The sequence below is a fragment of the Thamnophis sirtalis genome, unplaced genomic scaffold (assembly GCF_051295495.1).
Source record: "Thamnophis sirtalis isolate CommonGarterSnake01/CBP01778 unplaced genomic scaffold, rThaSir2_p1.2 scaffold_1, whole genome shotgun sequence".
Taxonomy (NCBI): domain Eukaryota; kingdom Metazoa; phylum Chordata; class Lepidosauria; order Squamata; family Natricidae; genus Thamnophis; species Thamnophis sirtalis.
Genome location: NW_028261381.1, coordinates 30,325,077 through 30,340,486, shown reverse-complemented (window position 1 = coordinate 30,340,486; position 15,410 = coordinate 30,325,077). Strand labels below are relative to the sequence as shown.

The 15,410-nt window shown below is 37.4% G+C and overlaps 1 protein-coding gene across 4 annotated transcripts in view; it reads right to left on the bottom strand.

Annotated features, from left to right (window-relative positions):
- The window catches only part of RBMS1 (RNA binding motif single stranded interacting protein 1), a 133,792-nt gene extending 118,599 nt beyond the window's left edge, over positions 1 to 15,193 (bottom strand). For 2 of the 4 annotated variants that reach the window (XM_087709857.1, XM_087709865.1), the window contains exon 1: positions 13,915 to 14,069. In XM_087709857.1, the coding sequence (XP_087565983.1) occupies positions 13,915 to 13,989 (75 nt within the window). In that variant the 5' untranslated portion in view covers positions 13,990 to 14,069. Of the gene's footprint in view, positions 1 to 13,914; positions 14,074 to 14,918 lie in introns of those variants that run through there. The other 2 variants (XM_087709868.1, XM_087709873.1) reach the window with 2 other exon arrangements.
- Positions 15,194 to 15,410: the final 217 nt, after the last annotated feature.

The following is a 15,410-nucleotide window of genomic DNA, read 5'->3' as shown; positions in this document are numbered from 1 at the left end:
TGATCTCCAGGTGTGTTTGAGTGAATCCAACTATTGTAGCTTCATATGGGCTCATGACTTAATATTTCTATGAACTCAGATAATTGTGGTTTAATCAATAAACCATAATTAAATAAACTATACTTGGAATGTTGTGTGAATTCAACAAATGTTCAATATAACCTCTTATTAAAATGTGTTAAAAATCCTTGAAAAATATTTACAAAAATATGTAGAGAAATATATTCTTGCATTTCTCATTTATATACAAGGTGATAGGAATACCTACTTGGCATATGTTTGTTTCATTGTTTGGAATTTTGGCAAGAAATCTGATACTCTACAATAAACATATCAGCATGACTGTCACCTATGAATATGGTTGACATCAAATATAATTAAAGCACGTTCAAGTAAGATATTTAGTAGAAAAAGATATTCAGTAAAAGGTATTAGTACTTTTGTGTGCTAATCTTTTATATTCATAAAGGACTTTCTTGGAAGGACAAAAAATGCTAACATTTACTTATACTTCCTATAGGGAGATGAAGTGAAAATATACCGATTAATATTACAATATGTGTAGTAGTTGAATAGATTATGGATATTGCTGAAAATTAAAAAATAGAAGCACGATGGCATAAATATCTTAGTTTTTCATTATTATGTATTACTTGATTTCTAATTTCAGTCTAATTTCAGTATGTTCAGTCTAAAATATTATCTTCCATCCTTTTAGAGAGCATAGAGGACAGTAACAAATAGCTGTTTTCTATTCCTGTTTATGTGAAAAAAATCGAAGAATGTCTATCATAGGGACACAATGGCTGTCTTTTAGCAGCATGCTGACACAAGAAAATCATACAACTATGTGGTTTATTTGTGCATTCTCCAGTACTAGGCAAATTTCCATAACGTTATTGTAAACACTATGTAAGATTTGCCAAGATCAGCACAATAAGCGGGCTCATGCTTTGTGTGCAAAACCAAAAGCAACTGTTACTTCTTCTTTAGCATTTACATTTCTTTTCCTGAACTTCTGAATCTAACTTTATGCTTTTGATTGATTTTTTTTCTCTTATACGATTAAAATCTACCACTTCTAGTCCTAGAATAAGATTCTGTTTATATATGATAGCTTGAAAATTTTTTTTTAAAGTACCCGTTTCGTCATTTTTAGTCATCCATCCATCCATCCATCCATTAATCCCATTTATATAACCATCCATCTCATGAATGTAATTCATTAAAAACCACTGCATAATAAAAACATTAATAGTAATTCAATGGACTAAGAGAGAGCATCTTTGATATTATGTACAATATAGCCATCTCACGAGTTCTCCATCTCCCTGAGATCCCCAAACTGTGGAGATAACCATGTTTTAAGTGACTTCCAAAAACCTGGCAGAGATGTGGCTAATGTCACTTTACCTTGGATGCAAGACCCATGACTAAATATTAATTCACAAGGCAATGCATGGCAACATCAACTAAATTAAAACAGAATGCAGATTTGTTACAGCAAATTTATTATGTACCTCTTGGCAAAGTTTCAGGGATACCGAGATGTATTTTGGTTGACCTTCCTTGCAAACAGGCAGTTTACTATACCTATAGAGTAGCAAAATAATGAACTGTAGGTTGTGGAAATAGATAACAATAAGAGACTGAACAGCCATTTGTCTGGAATGGTATAGGACAGGGGTGTCAAACTGGTGGCCCGTAGGCTGGATGCGCTAAACACCCTTGAAATGTTCTCATCTTTAAACTGGATTGTTTTCAACTAATACCACTGCCCCTGTTAATGGTTGGAGTGGTGCATCATGAATACAAGGTAACCTTCCCAACTCAAAGCAACTGTTTTGAATTCAAGACAACACTTTTCAGTCCTGAAACCTTTCCATTTGATTTAATATGAAAATATTCTGAAAACAACTCACATTCTGTTTATATTCTAGCCAAAGAAAAGCAGACTTTCCAAATAAAGCATTTAAAAAGTTAAAATCAGATTAACTTCCATTGGTTTAGACTTTATGCTAAACTAAATTTACTTAGGGTTTCTTAAACAAAATTGGCTAGGTTCATCACCCCTTAAAATCACATTGTTTATACCAGTGTTTTTCAACCTTTTTTGTGCAAAGGCAACTCATTAGAGGCAGCAAAGCACATGATATGTTAATACAATATGCAAATTACCCAGTGGAACCTCCCATCTAACTCCCATTTTGCAAATTATATTTGTCCTAATGGTGGGATGCTCAACTTTCCTCTGCAGTGCAAAAAAATAATTTAATGACGAATAACTCTCTTGTAAGTTGTTTGAATTTTTCAGTGGTAATACAACTTATTTCTCATCTTTAAAAATGCTTATTTTCTGGGCAGAATTAAGACTTTGGAGGGCAATAATGCCCTGTAATTGAAACTGACTCAAATATTATCAGATTTAACATTTCAATACGGTCTGGAGCCAATGCTGATAATGAAAATTTCAAAATAGTAAAATGAATTTCTAAAATGAATTTGCCCTATATTAAATGTGTTTCATAGTAAAGTACAGGTGAATTAAAATATTTAGACATAAACCAAATGTTATGTTCTAACTAGCTAAAAAGCACATAACTTATTCAGAAAAAGCACGTTTTTAAAAACTGCATTCACTCAGGATTTCTGTCCTGTAGTCTTTATTGTGGTTAGAATGCAATATTGCTGGCTAATTCTGCTGACTGCCAGAAGTTCAATTCTCACTCAAGGTTGACTCGGCTTTCCATCCTTCCGAAGTCGGTAAAATGAGGACCCAGATGGTTAGGGCCAATATGCTGACTCTGTAAACTGCTTAGAGAGGGCTGTAAAGCACTGTGAAGTGGTATATAAGAGTAAGTGCCATAACAATTTCTATTTCTTTCTTTTTTTTTAGAAATAAGATTATTTTTTTTACCATTGTTAAATACAGTGCTATTTTTTCCAAAGTACCTGAACTCTTGCAGAGTGGAAACAAGATCCAAAGTATAAATTTTCCATCAAAACTTTTGTTTTTTCCCCTTTGAAACATTATTTCCTCTGAGCTCAATTGGCATTGAACTTTTTGGTCTTCTGGAAGGGCTAAGACATGGTTTTGCTACCTGGTCTGGGGTGAGACCAGTAATGGATACTGGATGGAGCCTGCAACATGGTTGTAATGCTAGCAAAATAGGTATGCTTTCCCTGAAAATTATAGTTTCATAGTTTTGCATGGTTTTTAATTAATTTAATTTTGCTTTTTGTTGCTGTTTTTATTTTGTTGTATTCTTTTGTGTATTGTCCAAAATCAGATGTGTGAGATAGGTGAATATATAAATTCACCAAATAAATATGGTAATAAAATCTAAATCAAATGTACCATTTATTTTAAATAAAATTCCTTTTTAAGAAACTTGTGAATTGTTGTGTGGCATGGATGTTTATGGTATAATAAGGCTAAGGTTAATGTGATTTTAAAAATCACTTTGTTAGATATGCCAAATGTCAGGCCTGGAAACCATCTTTTGCACTGGGCCTTCAGGCCTGCCACGTTCAATGTTGTAGGAAAATGGGAGGAGGATTATATGGAGTATGGAGATATATAGTCTAAATAACATTCCTTTCTCAGAGAGTCAAGGACATCTTGCCCTGCACCTGGAGTAGTGTGACTAGGAGGCATCTCCATTTGGGACAGTTCCTGATTGGGCCATGTGATGGACATGTGGATGCTGGGTAGAGGCTTGGACATTCACTTAGGTGGGGAAAACCTGGAAGCTTTCAGATTTGGGTTTTTCCAGATGTGCCAATATGACATCTCTAATAAAATGGAACTTTGAGGAATTTCAAGCCTCTGAGTCCTGGTTCATGGGGGGTGTTACTTGGAACCCTGACACCAAATAGATATAAACTCAGGTTGTGCCCCAAAATAGCTTTGTGGCTCTTAGCACAAGAAGCATTTTATGGGGGAGAAATGATAAGTAAATATAAATGCTAACTTAATGTGACATATATTCCTTAATAGAATTCTGTTAAGGAGAATGCAATAAAATCAAACGAAGATTTGGCACAAGGGGATGCACTTGTCAATAGGTTTGCTATGCGCATTTATTAGAAAAAAATAAAATAGATAAAAGAACTCTTTGTTTTGTCTATTATAAGACTGAATTTGAAAGAGAACTATCTACAAATGATGAACATATTATTGTTGAAAGGTATAGACTTCTACTAAAATTTGAAAAAGAAGAATGAGAAATTTGAAAAAGAATGAGAAATTTGAAAAAGAAGAATGAGAACAATATAAAATGGGTTAAAATGGGAATTTTGGTTACAAATGAATATATAGTTAAAGCAATTGAAATTTATATTACAATGTTAAAGAGAATATTTATAAAATGACACCGGAAAAATTGTCTAGACTGTATAAAGGTCATTCAAATTTATGTTGCAAATGTAAACAAGAAGGGACTATTTTCTTTATTCTAAATATTTAGTTCTTAATCTTACTTTTTAAGAACTTTAATAAACACATATACACACACACACACACATACAAACACACACAAATTGTAATTAAAGACAGATTATATCTACCAGCTGCACACTAGATTCCTGAACATTCTACTTTACATACTAAAAACAGTTGTAACAAATGCATAAAAGCAAGACTACACAATAGGAAGTCCTTCATTCAAAGTATCACTTAACCATGACCTCATTAAGTTGCTTTAGGCGTTACTCTCATTCTTAGCCAACACTATTATCCTGAAATAGTGCTGGCCTCTTTTCCAGGGGTATGAAAATGTACAGAGCTAATGAATGGGAAGTGCTTTAGGTAGAGTATGGGAAATCTCAAATCTGTAAATTAGAATAGGCTCTTCAAAGATCTCACCTACTTCTCTGGGACTTTCTTCTTTGATTCTGTGCTGATGGGGGTAGGATGGGGGTGCTGTTGGGCTTCTCCTTTACAAGAAAAGGAGAGCCTCTGGGGGCCCAATTTAGATTGGGAAACTGGATAGGAAGGAATTGTATTACACAAGCACCAATAATCAATAGGCTAAGGGCTACTGTAAAAATAGACTGAGTCATCAGCATTTAATATAGTCATAACCCATTCATTGAAATCAGTGGGCTTAGAGTAGCTAAAACTACATTGGAATTTTACCAGTATACATACATACATACATACATACATACATACATACATACATATAAAACCAGAAGTTATGTAACTAATTTTGAACTGAGATAATTGCTCATTATTCTCCATTAAACCCAAATATACCTCTCTAATTTAAAACTGTAGAGGCAAATCCGGGGAAACATTGCTTTTAAAAATAGTACACCATTTCCTTCCCACTCTACAATGCCATAATAGCCAACTGCTTGGTGAAAAGGATCATTGAAAAAGACCTGGAAAAAAAATCAGTGAAAGATATTGGAGAAAGGCAAAAGAATAAAACCCTGTTTCCTTTTGCAAAGCAAGGCTATGTCTATCTGGGTACTCTCAGAAGAGTGAAGAGAAGCAGTTTCAGAACCTAGTTCCAACTGTACTGTGTTCTCTTCCCTCCTATAAACCTTCCAATGTAAGCCAAACTTGTGGAAAGCCAATATTATTTTTATTATAGGATAGTTGATAACCAGGAGTTGCCCTTGTATTTATTTATTGGGAGAAAATGTCTGGACCAAACATAATTTTTAATGGCTTTAAGGATTTTCCCCCTTTACCAGAGGGAGCCCCCTTGTAGAGTATTGTGAAGCTGTTACCATGGCAATTCTATTGCGCTGTACAGTAGAAGTCATTTTAAGGCACAACATGCTGTATCTTAACAGAACACACACCCCAAGGGGTGTTAGAGGTGTTTCCCCCCCCCACAATATTTTTCCCAGGGAGTAAGTCATCTGTGTACCAAGTTTGGTTGAAATTGCTCGAGGAGTTCCAGAGTTATGCTAGAACATACATATACACACACACACACGTATGTATGTATGCATGCATGCATATGTAGAAAGAAAATAGAATAGAATAGAAAGATTATTGTAATAGAATCTTGCAAGACTGAATGCGCTTTCCTATCCCTCTTTTTATTTTCATGATACCTAGGGAGAGTCAGATGCTTTTTTAAAATTACATTTCTGCCCAGGGCTCAGATTTCTTTTATCCAAATGTTGTCTTGGTTGCCGCTCTTCTGGCTAGGCAATTCTGGGAGTTGGAGTCCACACATCTTACAGTTGCCAAGATTGACAAACACTGCCCTCAAGTAAGAGAAAAATGGCCTCAGCTAATGTTTGACAGGCTCAATTTACATCAACTCCCAATAAAAAACTTTCCCCTTCCAGAAAAAAAGATCACTTTGCTCAACTAAAAAAATGTTTGTTCAACTTTGGTATAAGGAAAGAATAAGAGCTGTTGAACAAACTTTGATTGTATAATTGCATTTTACCTATAGCATCATTTATCTTTTCTTCTGATGTCACGAACACCAAGTACAAAAACACCTAGGCAAATTATCACTCTGTGGCTGCCTCTCTGATTGAGCCAAGGCACAATTTTCAAAAATTTCTCCAAAACCCACTCAAATCAAATATGTAAGGATAAACATCAATTACGAAGTATTTTGAACTCAGTCGGGTTTTTATGACCACTCAGGAAGTGATTTGAGCTTGAAAGCTCTGTTTCAGCAACCAATCAGTCCTGACCTTGAAGCTTTCACTTTGGACACTGTTGTTTCAGTGTAAAGTAATGAAATAGAGTAATGAAATCTTCCTGAATGCTGGAGATACTCTTATTATTATATTGTGCTTTTAAAATAACAAATACAAAGCAAAAGAAAGAGAAAGAGAAATCCAAAACAGAAGTGGATTTTTAGAAAGAAAGAAAAAAGACAAATTTACAGTTCTTAATTATATCTACTATATATAAAGGTCATGGAGTCAAATTCTACACTATAAGTGAAAATAAGACAGAAACTGTTGTGAAATTGTTCTTTTCCAGGTAACTTTCTCAGTGTTTGTAATGAAGGATTAATTATCAACAATCTGCAAGCAATGAAACAAAATAGCCAGAATTGTAATCACTTCATAAATAATAACTGGTTAATCTCATAAAAAGAAAAGGGGCCTCTTTATGTTTTATTCACATACTATAATCAGTTTCGCAGAGAGTGAATATTAATTTGCTGCACATAAGAATCAATGTTGCACAGTTAAGCACAACATTTATGGTTAAGTCCAGCTATTATATAAAATATATTCATCATTCATTTTGTTGCCAGCAATTGTTTAATTACTTTTCATGGTTTAGTGCATACAGAGTAGTTCTATACCACCAATGTAGCCCATGCTTCAGCTGAGAAGAAAGTCAATAAAATGATGAGCGGATCATGATCGGAATTGATTTAACAGAATTCTTACTGATGTACTTTCTATATTAGCTTTCTCTGCTAAATAACTGATCCAGGGTATTCAGCCCTGGAGACAATTTGAGTTGGGAGCTCAAGTTTTAAACACTAAGGTTCTTCCTTGTGAATTAACAGGTACTTTTGGATCACTTGATAGTCTCAAGACACTCAAGATACATTTATGTAATGGGCAGCTGAGCTTGGAAACTGTTAGCTCACTCCTGTCCAGCCTCAGTCCTTAAAACCTGTATTATTTTACCTCTTGCCCCAAACCATGACAAATATTCTTGGAAAAAGTAACAAATATACTTGTGTTTCTTTTTGTTTTTAATTCTTATACTTCATTGCAGGACATTGCATCACTGAAAAAGCCTCATTATGTAATATCAGTACATTAATATTGTAGACAAATAAACAAATAAATATAAATATTGAAAATACAAAGTAATCTAACATATTCTGTTATGTTCCAGAATTGTACAGGAAACCTGGCTTCATTCTAAACACTGGGGAAAAAAACAATACAAAAAATAGAAAATACATTTAATATAACATTTTAAAGAAACACTCAAGAAGTTGATTTTCAGTTCATCACTGCTTAAACAGTAAAATGTGCAAGAAATAAGTGGGTTGCAAAACAGTTTTACTACAGTTAGTATAGTTGGCATTGTGTACTTCTTGTGACAATATTAACAAGGGAAAAATGTATTAGAAATCACTGATCATTAAAGTTCAACAGGACCAGCATTGAAATAATTAGAGAAGTATTTAGAATTACAATCATCATCCAGTCCAAGTAGACAATATTTATTTATTTATTAAATTTGTTTGTCACTGATCTGATCTAGGCTTTGGGCAACTTGCAAACAGCAAAACCACTAAACATTAAAAGGGATAAAACAATAAATTATAACAATAATATTGCATCATTATTCATAGAGATCTTTCACCAAAATTGACAAATAAACTATAGGTTTTTAAAAGAAAGCTGGAGAAAGAATTGGTGCAAATGAGGGTAATAGATTTTGAGATTTAAGTTGGATTCCATCATTTTCCTGAAGACTGAAGTATCTTTAACTTGTAGGTTCAACAGGAAAACCTCATCTACCTAACAAATCTTACACTAAGAATCAGAAGAAGAACCACACCACAGGGTGCTTACAGATTAAATGACTGAAACGCTAATAAGCAATCTGGTACAAAGATGACAAATGACCCCAGCATAACCTTACAGCAATGAAACAATGGATAATCTGGTCAGATTTCAGAAGCTTAGATTTTGATGCCTCAAAGAGAATTTGTGCTACTCCTTTAAACACCTCTTTTAAGAATAAAGTCCTGAGAAAATGGAAGTGACCCAGTGGGTTTATTAAGAGAATTTGATTAGTATAATGTTTCTTTAAACACTCATGCTTCACCCCTTACTATTGGCAGACCACAGCCAGATGCAGCCCTTTACAATAAACCCTATTAATTTGGGGTACTATAGCCATATCAAAAGAAATCATTTTGTTATATTGATTAATAATCTGGCATGTAAGGAAATGGATTGTATCTAATTATGCTTGACTGTCAAAAGAATGAACAACACTGTAAGATTATTCTCCTGCCTCCACACTCCTCAAACCTTAGAAGACTAGGGGATGGCTCCAGGAAAGACATCAAAGAGAAAGGGGAACTCCTGCTGTCAAGCAAATTTCTGCTTAGGTGATATTAGGTATAGTTCCTTTTTGAAAAATGAAGTTTCATGTGAGAAAGGCAGTAGATTTCATCAAAATATCCTCAGATTGTTTTAAAGTTGATAAGTAATCAGAAATGCTATTATACAAGTAGCTATCCAAGAAGTGTTTATAGAGGTTTTTTTCCCCAATTGATTTGTTTTATTCATTCATTCTCCAGATCAACATCAGGGTTCCTGAATTCAGAATAGTTACTCCTCTCCATAGAGCAACTGTTCCCATTGCTCCTGGTAGAGTATTTTACCATAGCTTTTTCTCTATGATGAAATGAAATAAATTATAAAGTATTACTTTTCTGTGATAAATCTTGCTCTGCCTGTAGTTGGTCCACATTCAAATGAGATTCCCAGTCAACATTTCTTCTAAAATAAATTATTAAAAGTATTTCTTGTAAAATTTTAATTTAAGAAATGGGTCTAACATTAAATTCTCAACACCACGTATGTAAGGGTCCTTGAACACGTATGTAAGGGTCCTTGAACTTTCCACATTATGATGTAAATATTGCAGATGTATTCTGGAACATAATTCACTTTGTTTCTTTCAAACTCTTATACAATCAATCCAATAAGTTTCAATAAGGAAAAAAGGGGGTTAATGATTATATTGAAACAAAATGCTGTATTGATATAATTATTTTATTACAGAGATCATGTGGTGCTTAGTCTCAGTGTGAATAAATGATTAATTTTAAAATAAAGCAATGAAGTTACAACTCAACATATTTAATGATGGAGTTAGTTTATGACCATATGATAAGAAATTAGAAAAAATATGCTAAATATCTCTTTAAATAGGAATGCTGGCCTAACATTTTCTCACTGAATATTTTGCATAGATGCCTGGAGCTGCTAAAATAGGGTGTGTGTGTGTGTGTGTGAAAATGTAGTTGTCCTTTAGGGAAGATGGGATACTCCTTTTCAGCAACTATTATGTAGCTTTACATTAAAAAAATCTTTAGAGAAGGGTACAGATTTGCTATATAGATATCAATGTTTACAAATGGCCCTTTTTGAATATTAATGTGAACGCTCATGTTTTATTGCAAAAATTAAGTTGGTTCACAACCACGTTTACTATTCTGAGAAGAATCCAGCCAAAGACAAGTCCTTCAAGAAGAAAGATGCTAGTATAGTTAGTTTTCAATTGAAATAGTACAGATTTATGTGTTAATCTGCGAATTGTCAGTAATAAAATTATTCTGCTTCCCAATAACTTCCTAAAAATGAATTATCTTAAATGAATTATTCAATAACTATTTAACTAACTCCTCCTATTCTGAGGAAAGTCATTCTGTCCTTAATCCACAAAATTTACTCTTTAAATTGGAGACAGGAATACTAAATCATAGCAAGGTCTACAGCTCTGTGCTTTCATCCATACTGAAGAAATAATTAAAATGTTTCATGACTATTTGCAATGAAGATATTAAAAATGGAGACAGAATCGTTCCAGCAGCTTTATACATTTTAAATAGGATAGAGTCTTAAAATCACTAGAAAATATAAATCCATTGTATTTTGGTTTGAAATTGGTAATTGCTCTATTCTACTAAATTAAGACTCTTTAAATGAAACCCCGATTTCTATTGACCATAGGTTGCACGTTAATTTGTTATTGCTTTTATTTTTATAGCTATAGGTCATATTCACAACTGATGTGACTCTACACACTAGAAGTCACTTTGAACTTAGCAGTGGAAAGAGGACAGAAGCAATTTACCAGCTTACTACGGGCATCTGATTGGTCATTCTGAGATGGGCTAGAGATCTGTCTTTGAGTAGATCTGATATCTGATATTTGAGTAGATCATTTCCCTGCAGCCTACACTCTGTAGGGTTGGACATTTCCCTCATTTTTTCTCTCTCTGCTTAACTGTAGACAGATAATCATGGAGTAGTTGCTATGCAATTTTTATTTGGAACAGCTTTCTAAAAAGTTTATTAAAATTTATCTCAATATAATATGTAAAGCATGTGGAAGCTTACTGATGTGTGACAAACCTGAAGGCACTGGAACTAATGGAGCTTATTGCTGGGATGTCTGTCCCTTTTCAACCACAACTGTCTCTAATTTGTTGTCTTTCCTGCATTCCCCTCCTCCCCAGACAGAATTACACTGAAACAGGAATTGTGAATTGTGAATACAATCATCGTATGTACCATAATAGTTCACATATGTAGGCTAAATGGCTGTGTGTACCTCTTTTATCAAGCAAAGAGATAAAGACTATAATTTTAATAGGGATTATTGCAATACATGTTTTGGAGATGTCATTGACTGTAGCATAAATCAATATTAAATACTTTATAGAGGAAACACATTTTCAGATGATGGTCCTTAAGGCTTTTCTGTGGATGATATCCTAATTACAAGTGCAAGCTTATTACAGTTTCTCTCTTCAATTATTTACAGTGCAAAAGGATAAGAAAGACTGCACTAGCCATATTAAAATATGTATGCAGTTTCTTTACTGTTACCATAATGGCATACAAAAATGAATCGGAAAAACATTCTTGTGCAAAAATGTGGTTTTGTTTACCTGTATTTTTAAATTAATTATTCATAATGTAGCATGTTGGCAATTGTTGTGTTTGTGTATTTTCAAATGACATATAGGCTTCTAGTTTGCACTGCCATGTAGGAGCTTGAGTATATACCACCCATACATGAAAGTAAGTCCCACTGATATTAAATCACATGTCATTATGCATTTGAATTATTGTGTTACTGAAAATGAAACGTTATCAATCCTTATAAAATTTATCAACCATCACTTCAAAATTCAAAAGGTCAAAATTCAAAAGGTCATATATTTTATACATGAGTCTACTTTTGGTGGAAATGTTATGATTCACAACTTGATGTGGAGCAATTCGATTTCAGATGCATTTGTCAAGTTCAAAATGAAAATGTCTCCTTACTACAAAGGACACCAAGTAAAAGAAATCCATGGTTCTCAAAACAAAAAGCTAAGAACCCTCTAAGGGGAAACCCACAATTGCTAGAGGAGCTCTTGAATACTCTCTACTCCCAACAACCATAAACTCAGCATTCTTGCCACTCATAATTGCTTCATTTGTAATTCATATACACATGGAGGAAAGCTTTGGTTGTAATTCTCACAATCAAGATAATTCATAGATAACATACACCTTAAACTGGAATGTAGCTGATGTAGCCATGTGATTCATCAGATTAATATAATGAACAGTACTGAATGCTCTGCTTCCAGATGACTATGGTAGATAGGTAGGTAGGTAGGTATGTATGTAGGTAGGTAGGCAGATCAGTCAGTAGGTAGATAGGTAGGCAGATGACAGACAGATAGAAAGATAGATAATTTATAGAGCATTTTAACATTTACTGATGACCCTAAGATATGAATAAACATATTTTTTAAAAAAGCTGTGATAGTGAATCTTCATATCCAGTGCTGTATTATTGCAATTCAAGAAGAATAGACTACACATGTGACATATTGTGTGCACGCATGTTTCACGCAGCGCTGTTCACTGGAGAACACTTAGATATCAAATATTCCAGACAGAGAATGCAATCTCCCTGCATTTGCCAGATTTGCAGCATGATTTGCCAGAGCAGCTACACTGATCAGTTTTGGACATTCCACATGCATCCACAGACACATACCAGAGATGTCAAAGATCTTGGGAAAAATTAACGTATCAACCTCCACTTCGTTTTTCTTTTCAGTAATGCGGAGAAAGCAAAATGTATGGCAGAGACTCTGGTAACCAATTTAATTTTAGACAGGCCAGTTAAACGTTACCTTTTCCAAAAGCAGATTTTGAAATTTGCAGAATAAAACATTCCGGGAACAGATTGCCTACATAGATGCTTTCCAAAAAATAATTTTGTTTTAATTATTTGTACTTTCATTATCTTGTTCAAGATGGATGATTTTATTATTTAAAATAAAACTCAGGGTTCTTCTGGAAATGTATGTATGTATGTATGTGCATATGTATTATCTCTCCTAATCCAACTAGTTCCCGAGTTTAAAGTAGTTTCCTGGTTAGTCGAAAGTTATGGTAAGAGAGAAAAAGCAGTAAATTAGGGATACGGGATGATAAAACTTAATCCTGTTATTTCTGCTCAGAATACAAAACCTAGGGGGAAGGAAAAGGGAGGTTTCATTACATTCCCAGAGCCAACAAAATGCCTATCAGGACACCGATCTCTATTTAACCATGGGAAGGGGAAGGGAGGAGGGGAGCAACTGGGATATGTATCAGAAGGAGGGGAGAAAAAATCGAATTATCTTCGGGCGTAGGAAGAAAGTGGGGGGGGGAGAGTAAGAAAGAGCAGGGGAGGCAGTTGAGGAAAGGGGTCAAGAGTCAGAGAAAAGGGAATGGCTGGGAGGGGACCGTGAGGACATCGGTCTGAGGAAGGTGAAGGATGCTCTCAAGACCCCGGCGCTTCCGCTCGAAAGCCTGCTACATTTCTTTTCTTTCTTTCCTTCCCTAGCACACACACACGCACACACAATCACGTACATCCTAAAAGGGAACAGGCGAGGCAGAGTCAGGCTGCCGGCGCTATGTGCGCCCCCCCCCCAAACAGGGAGCGCGCCTGTAACCCGATGCCACCCTAAGAGCCCCCTCCTCCCCGCCCCAGGAACCCCCCCCCCAATCCTCCTTTCCTCTTCCTCCGAAGCTATAGTTAGCAAGACTGCAAAGTGTAGCCCAGCCCAGCCCTGCCCTGCCCTGCCCGCCCCCGGTGCCCTTCTCTGGCAAGAAAAAGAAGGCGAAAGACCCTGCCCGGCGACCGCACCATACCTTCGCCTGCAGATACTGGGGGTAGTAGTAGGTGGTGTACTGGGGGTACATCTGCTGTTTCCACACTTTGCCCATGAAGCTGGAATAAGGGAGCCCGCAGCGCAGGGATGAGGGAGGGCACTTGACCAGAGGGAGGGGGTGGGGGGGAGAGAGGAAAGCGATGGCGAAAGGGAGGGGGCTCGCGCTCCTTCCCCTCCCCGCACGCGCCTGCTCGCTGGCTCCCTCGCGCTCTTCCCCCTCCTCGGGCTTCTTTCTTCCCGACGGCGACGGTCTGGGTGCGCTCCCGCTTTCTCCGCCGAGCCCAATCCTCCTTTCCTTTCCTTTCCTTTCCTTCCTCCGACCCTCGGAAGGCGGCAGCTGCGGTGGGAGCAGCGGCAAGAGAAGGGAGCTGCAGAGGGCACCAAGGACAAGAGCGCTCGCTCGCCCCCTCCCTCTCTCCCTCTCTCTCTCGGCCCGGGGACTCGCGCGAGCACGAGCGCGCGCCCGCTGCAAGAGTTTTTTCTCTCCCCACGCCCCCCCCCCCGCCTCACGAGAGAGGGAGTAGCGCCCGGTCGGTTCCCAGCGCCGCTAAGGGAAGCGGTCAAGACAAGTGCGAACTGCGGATGCGGCAAAGGACTCCTTGCCAACCGAAGGGGTGAAAGGAAAGCGGGAGGCGGGCTGGGGAGGGAAAAGAGAGATGGGAGAGCAGAACGGCTGAGGGAAGGAAGGAGGGATTGAGAAGCAGGCCAGGGAGGGGGAGAAAGGGGAGCGGCGCGCGCGAGGAGGAGCGGGGCGGCGCTTCGATCCCTAGTCTGGGCTCCGCGGGTGGGATGGGCTTCTCCTACGAGAAGGGAGTCGGGGGGAAGCCGCTGCGGCAAACACGGGGAGAGCAGATCCGAGCAGGAAGGCGGCGAATACTTCGGCGGGGATAGGGGGTGCGGGGGTGGGCATCGAGGCGGCGCCGGAGGACTCAGAGACCCCGCGACGAAGGACCGGGGCGTGAGAACTGGCGGGTTCGGACTCACCAGCTCTGCCGGAGTCGTCTTAAGGAGGGATTGTTGGAAGGCAAGGGCAACTGTAATTGCGACCCTCGCCCGGGTTGCAAATCTCCCCAACAGGCGGAGGGGGAAACTCCTCTTGCTTGCTGACTACCGCGATTGCTCCTTTTCAGGCTCCTCGCTGTAGGACAGGAGGCGGATACGTCTCTTGCTGGCCCTTAGAAAGAACTCCCGTTGCCGCTTGTCACTGGTGCAAAATTGATGGGGCCTTAGCATTTTCCCCGGGATTTCTACAGTTCGGGTTTTTACGATGCTGCCCGAGGAGAACTCTTGTGCGTCTTTTTAAAAAAATGTTCTTTTGGGGGCGGTCTTTTTCAGAGACGTACAGCTTGTCCTTTAAGCGGCTGGCCTCGGATGTACAATGACTGATGTACTTGGGGCACAAGCGGGGAAATAAGAGTTACTAGTTTAGCAGTTGGTAGGAGGTTTCTTCCTTCCGATTCCCCAACCTAAAACTCA